Source organism: Tupaia chinensis, unplaced genomic scaffold (genome assembly GCF_000334495.1).
Source record: "Tupaia chinensis unplaced genomic scaffold, TupChi_1.0 Scaffold000574_1, whole genome shotgun sequence".
NCBI lineage: Eukaryota > Metazoa > Chordata > Mammalia > Scandentia > Tupaiidae > Tupaia > Tupaia belangeri.
The window spans coordinates 3,413,971-3,421,196 of NW_006160088.1; the positions used below are offsets into that span (position 1 = coordinate 3,413,971).

The following is a 7,226-nucleotide window of genomic DNA, read 5'->3' on the forward strand; positions in this document are numbered from 1 at the left end:
AATGCCGAGACCTAGATGAGAAGGTTACCTGGTCTGAACAGTCTGCACCATCCCACCCATGCCAGTGTACATGTTAGCTGTGGACATCCAGAAGTTGGTAACCAGCATGTTGGCAAACACCGACACTCCAGCAATTGCACAAAGACCTGTGGGCAAAGAACAAGAATGCTCCAGAGTCAGCTTTAGGGGATCGCGATGTTCCTGAGACAGTGCTTTAATGAATCTAGGGAATCGGGCTGCAGAATATCCCATTTCTGTAACAGAATGGTCAATCCAAGCATTGATGATTCAATTCTTACAATGTACTAGACAATGTGATAGGCACTTAGGATCCTTTATCTCGTTAATTGTGGAAGGATTTGTGTGTGTGTGCAGAAAAAAATTTCTATGCACTTTGGGACCCAGGGCCAATAGTGCAAACATTCTGGGTCTAGTTCTTTGGTGAGGACAAGAGTTCTTCCTTTAGGGAACCAGTAGTTAGTGTAATGGCTATGTCGCTGGACTCCCACGTAGTTGACCGCGGTTCACATCCCAGACCCGGTGGCTTAAAACTCATGCCAGGCACGTGTGTGTGCGTGCCCAAGATCCCGAGAGGAGAATGGAGGAGAAGGGATTGCGGTGTGACCATCCCCCTTGGGGGGTGATTTCTCGCTTTCTGTCTCTATGTCTCTCTCTGTCTGTCTGGTGAACGCACGCGCCCTATAGTGAAAAAAAAAAAAAGAGTTCTTCCTTTAAAATCATTTTCTAGAGTCTCACCAAGAAAATACCTTGTAGGGACCAAGTCACGTGACTCAGCCCTTCTCATATTGGGGTTGGAGTGGCAGCTAAGAGGGACCTTAGCAGTCATGATGATCCTGTAGAGTGTAATTGGGTCTCCCAGCTAGATCCTGAACCCTAGCATGGAGAACTCCGAGCTATGTTCCATACCAGGGAGGAACCACATTTCCTCTATCAGAATGACGTTGCTTTAACATTCCCGGAAGTGGGAATCTCAGCCTCTGCATTTACCCGAAATGATGAACATGATCCCAGAGGTCAGTGTCATGTTGGCCTTGGCGGAGTCCTCCATGTTGCCAATACGGATGCATTTCAGGGCGAAGATGGACACCAGGAGGCCGATAGCTCCCAGAACGATGCCCACAATCATTAGGGCTCGCACGGCCTGCAGCATGGCTGTGGGGCACAGGGTAAGACGTGAGCAGACAAATAAGACGGCCTCAACTTGATCAAGCTGTGCTATGGTTTAATAAAATAAAGCAACTGCAACTAACCAGCACCAAACTTCTGCGAACAGGAAGTCCACAACCGTGTACCTTGTCATTGTCAAAGGATGTGGAATTGTGGGGAATGTAAAACCCAGCACTTATGATCCTCTGACTGACAAAGGGTGTGCACACAGAAGTTGATAGAATGGGACAACCACATGTCGGTTGACCACATGTGAGTCCAGTGACGTAACCATTATGCCATCTGCTGGTTCCTCTGGTGTTTTCTTTACCTGCAGTGTCTCATCAGAACAATTATTTACTGAACCCCCATGACTGGGCATGGCATGAGAGTAGTTAATAGGTCAGACGTAGTCTCTTCTGTCACAGAGCTTATGCCAAAGTAGAAAAAGATAGTCATTAAACATGTCATTATAAATATAATGAACTTTAGATGGAAGACAAGTTAATCTTTGATGTCTTCCAGAGAACAAGGCCCGAACTTGGGTTGGTCTGGAGGAGTTGAAATGCAGAGCTGTGTGGAGATACAATGTGCTCGGCACCCCCCGGTATATCCCCCTTTCCTCTCTTAATCACATGATTCCTGAAGGAGCTGCCGTGTCTTACTTACATCAGTGCTTTTCATAGTGTCTACAGATGTTAATTTCCAACCTGTCACAAATTGATGTCCTGGCTAAACACTAAATCACATGCTTGAGTGTCACAAAAATGTCAAATTGTGGGATCAGTAGATGGCATAATGGTTATGCCACTGGACTCCCACATGGTTGACCACGGTTTGAGTCCTGGATCCCGAAGCTTCAAACTCACACTGGGTGTGTGTGTGAGCACGCCCAAAATCCCAAGAGGAGCATGGAGGAGAAAGGACTACAATATAGTGATTCCCCCAGGGGTGTGATTTCTTGCTTTTTGTCTCTCTCTGTCACTCCAGCGAGCACACACACCCCATCGCAAAAATCTCTCTTAAAAAAATATCAGATTGTTATAAAACTTTAGAAATGTGTATTTTCAATGTTGGTACCAGAACTATTCAGGTGGGTAACGATTAGTGGGCCAGCTTGGTCCACAGACTATGACTGAGTAGTACTATTTTTTTATTTATATATTTTTAAAATTAGTCATACATTCAATTGCTATACATCATTTAGATGGTGAAGAGACTTTACCCAGCATGATATACACCTCAGTCCAGCCCAGTTGAGACCACCACACACATCCTCGTCAACAGATGATAAACCTTATTGGTGTCCCACAAGTGTCTTACCTCTCCTATTGACTCTGGTCTTTCAAGTCATGACCTAGTACCTTGTCCCTTGACCATGGTTAATTAATCCAGGATGGGCATCTGACTGGAACTGGGTAGGTGAGACCCTTACATAGAATGTTTATACTTTGGACACAGCAGCTTGTCGGTCTCTCTCCAGGGCTGACAGTATCAGACGTGGTCCTGAGATCCCCGTTTCCTTGGGTGGGGGGGCGCTGTGAGCTGCTGTCTAATGACAAGTAGGCCACACCCACGAAGGAGGCAGAGAGTCCTGACAGTGTTCGAGCGTCTACTTCCAGCTATTCCTGAGGCCCAGATACATTCTTTTCTTGGGTTCCAGAAACTATCTTGGCACCATTTTTTTTTTTTTTTTAAATCTCCTTATCTGTTTAAGCCAATTCAAGCTGGGGTTTTGTTACTTAAAATCAAGTGGTTCTAACGGGTACAAGATGATTTCATCAATGTCTAGAACCGCTAATCTTTAAAGCCTTAGTTTTGATGGAGAGTTTCCACATCATGGGAGTACGAAGGCAGGCCGGAGTGTGGCTGAAGCCCCTTGCAGATGTGACAGAGTCGCATACCAAGTCTTACAGCCATAAAAGCACCACACCCCACAGTATGGCATTGTTTTTCTTTTGTTCGAAGTAGCTGAATTTTTAAAAATTATGTAAGTAATGTGTTCATTATAAAAAATTCAGACTCTACAGACATCTATAAATAGGAGAAAAAAAACCCCATTATCCTACATTTTGGAGATAATTACCTTTAGCATTGACTCATTAGTATGTAGTTTTCCAGGAAGGCATGGCTTTTGAGGAGGAATAAAGTCTCTTTTTTGGGGGAGAGGTTTTTGCTATAGGGTGCGTGCGCTCGCCAGACAGATAGAGAGAGACAGAGAGACAGAAAGCGAGAAATCGCCCCCCCCCGGGGGGGATGGTCACGCAATCCCTTCTCCTCCATTCTCCTCTCGGGATCTTGGGCACGCACGCACACGTGCCCGGCGTGAGTTTAAGCCGCCAGGTCCGGCGTGAGTTTAAGCTGCCTACTCTGGTAGGCAAAAGGTTCAGAAATAAAGCAGAAAGCTCTGTCCTGTCTGGGTTGTCACAGCCAGTTGCTATTTTTGATTGAGAGCTATTAGGGAATTTGACACATATGGAATTCAAATTAAAAAAATTTAAACCATAAAAATACTTGCAATATAGATAATATTATCTCTATTTTATAGCTGAAGAAAATAAAGCTCAGAGGTGAAGTAACTTGCCCCAAAACACACACAAAAGGAGAGGCAGAGTTGGGGGTTGAACCCAGAACTGTCTCAAAATTGTTCCTTTCCTATCACAACACAGGGTTTTGAGGAACCTTATTCGGGAAAACCAGGTAGCTTTCTGGCTGCAATCAAGGCACGGGGACCTGTAAGCTCCTAACAGAATGTATTTCCCAAACGTGGAGAGGCTGGCTATCGAATGTGAAATGGGTGCTCGAAATGTATATAAGAACACTCTCCCCAAATCATCTCAGGGAGTAACCTGTCCCAGGAAATGATCTATAAATGGGACTTTCAAGACAGGGGCGTTCCCATCACCCATAGGAGTCCTTGGAGAGAATGCTCGCCCGTCTCTTTGGGAAGAACTTCATTTCCAATTAACAGCCAACACCATGGGCCTGCCACTTCCTCACACTCAGAGGGGCATCTCAAAGCTATCTGTCACGAGAGAAGGATTGCCAGGATTCAAGAAGGAGGGGTGAATCATGCAGAACTTGTTAAAGAGCCTCTGAGTGTCAGAGAAGCCGAGGCCCTGGCAGTCTCCCTCCCAGGTGTCTTGTTGGGGAGAGGAGAGAGTCTGGCTCTCTGGGTCTACACCATTGACTTCCACTCATTGGATTCTGATGCCCTTCTTCCTAAAGAAACTTCTGACATTAACTCCGCTTCTCTGCTAAAAAGAGGGATCTATAAATGTCCATCATCAGGCTTGGTCCCACTAGAAGCTCCATTCTCAGGAAAAATGTGTTGGTTCACGTTCTGGACCACAGAACCAATCATTCTTGGGAGAACTGATCACATCAGGATCTTGGGCTTACAGATGAACTCACATGCTAGAGTCACGGTGCCTCACTAAGGCACAAAGAACTTTCAAAGGCCTTGGGCTGGGTCTACACCTTCCTGCCAACAGAGGAGGGTTCTAGTGTGTCATCTCTGTCCTCCCAAGCCTTTCCTAGTGGCTTTGCCGGTCCTGCAGGATACTGGGAACAAACACTCTTCATGAACGACCTTCATCTTCTTCCTGAACAAATGCCAGTGCATACTGTCTACTCGTGTATGCACTCATACATGTGCGTGTTCATGACAACACGTGTGGTGTCCCCTCATAATCATACAGTAAACGTATTCATACACCCACCCATGAACTCCTTAATTCTCCCATCAAGTATTTTAAAACTTAAATATCTCAAAACTTAAATCCTCGGCCAAACCCTTTGCCAGGTGGCAGAGGAGGTATAAAGTTTCATGGGGAGTAATCTCTGCTTTCAAGCAGTTTGCAGTCTGGGAAGATTATATTTTCACCTGACGTCCTGAGCCTCACATTTCTTTTCATCCTGCGTGCACATTGGCTGAGTAAACACAAAAGAACCCCCTTGGGGCAGTGGCTCGCAGCGTGGCTCGGGTTCTCTGTAACACCTGTAGCTCAACTGCAAGCCTGTCCTGTGCTCTAGGAAAGTTTTGCAGAGGACACATGTGGGGAGGCCCCCACCTTCAGGAAATACCCTGCTTTGAATGTTACTCCCAGGAAATCAGACATACAAGAAAAAGAAGGAACTTAGATGGTCCCTTCATTTTGTTGCCCTGGGCTTCTTACAAACTTCAAATCTTCCCAGGAACCTGTTTGAGGTTTTAAAAGTTTATCAAATTCTGGGCCAGCCAGGTGGTGTGGTGAGTGGGGTGGCTGGGTCTCACATGTTGACTGTGTGGTTCAAGTCCTGGACCCTCTGGTTGGAAAATCACTTCAGGTGATTGTGCGCGCATGCCCAAGGGGAGAATGGAGGAGAAGGGATTGTGGTGTAGCTACCCACCCTGGGGAGTGATTTCGTGTGCTCTTTCTCTCTCCAGATAAAAACAAAACAAACCCTTATCTATTAGGTTATTGGGGAAGTCATGATATATTTTGCCATGTTTTTCTATGCAAAAATGCGTCACGACTATCCTGACGACCCAATAGTTTTGATTTTATTTTAAAGCCTAAAGCTATTCAGAGAACAAAATAATTTATTCCTTTTAAGAAAGACCTGAGAAAGGTATTTGGTTAAAATAAAACACCAACAAAGCAAGCCAACAACCAACTACCCTTCCTTATTTTACAAATAATTATATTTATTTTGGCCCTTAGCAAGAATGGGGTCACTGACTGTCTGGATTGAATGGTTCTAGGATTCCTGAAGATACATCACGTATACTCCTGACTATGGTTGAGGGATGTGGCCTCTCTGACACCGTTGGGTGAGAAGCAATGATGACACTGGTGGGTGAGAGGTGAAAGCACCTCAGGCTTGCCTGCTGTGGAGTGTTCTGGAAGCCCCTGGAAGCCAGCCCTGGCCTCCCTGTCCTGGGCAGCCTTTGCCTTAGCTCCCAGATGTCTTCTTGCCTCTGCTGGGTCAGGTTTTCTAAACAAGTTCTCCTTCCTGTTCTCTTGTGACCTTTGGATTTCTGATGAAGGTTGGCTAGTGTTTCTAGCCAGAGGCCCATCCTGATCCCGAGCTCCTTTGTAAGCTATTTCTATTGTCAAATGTGGCCACCAGGGACCAGCAGTTAGCGTAATGGCTATGTCATTGGACTCCCATGTAGTCAACTGTGGTTCGCGTCCCGGACCCACTGGCTTAAACTCAGACTGGGCGCGTGTGTGTGCATGCCCAAGATCCTGAGAGGCAAGTGGAGGAGAAGGGATTGCGGCATGGCCATCCCCCTGGGGGGTGATTTCTTGCTTTCTGTTTCTCTGTCTCTCTCTGTCTGGTGAGTGCACGCACCCTATAGCAAAAACCTCTAAATAAAAATGTGGTCACCAGAGAAAGACAGAGAGGCAGAGAGCGAGAGGGACAAAGCACCTTCGTGATGAGGCATGGTCATGTCACAATCCCTTCTCTTTCACTTCTCTATCCCAGGGATGTGGGACATGTGCATGCACACACACAAACACACACACACACATACACACACACACACACACACACCTGGCATGTGATTTTCAAGCTATTGGGGCCAGAATTTGAACCATAGTAGACCACGAGGAATCCAGCTCTCTTAACCACTGGACAACCGGGCTGACTCTCCTTTTCATGTTTTTAGAACCTCCTTCTCCCTTATTTCTACCTCTGACTTTTAGTTTGTAGTATGCGACATTGTTTTACACCTTGTAGAGCCACTGTCAGAGCCAGAGCTTTGGGCCTGGGTGGCTAGACCAAGGTCTTTCCTGCTTTGGAGACCATGTGTGGTGCTCTTCTGAGACTGGGAACAGTGACGCGAGCAGGTGTAAGGAAGAGGGAAGAGATGTATACCACCACTCATTGCTAGAAACCCTACGTGTATGTGACCATGGAAATGCAGGGCCGTGGCTGAACTCCTTTTCCAGCTGGAAGATTCTACTCCTCGGGATCCTAGTCCTGTTAACGGATGGGAGAGTGTTGAGCTGCGTTGTGAAGTCCTTGGTTCTTTGGGTCCAGATCACTAAAATTAGAGATCTTTCCCT

General features: G+C 46.2%; 1 protein-coding gene across 1 annotated transcript in view; it reads right to left on the reverse strand.

Moving 5' to 3' along the window:
- CLDN18 (claudin 18) overlaps positions 1–7,226 on the reverse strand; it is a 21,054-nt gene that overhangs the window by 6,157 nt on the left and 7,671 nt on the right. Inside the window, exons 2-3 of the mRNA XM_014591441.1 lie at positions 1,009–1,173; positions 29–146 (exon numbers count right to left, since the gene is read on the reverse strand). Of these exons, the coding sequence (XP_014446927.1) occupies positions 29–146; positions 1,009–1,173 (283 nt within the window). The remainder of the gene's footprint in view (positions 1–28; positions 147–1,008; positions 1,174–7,226) is intronic.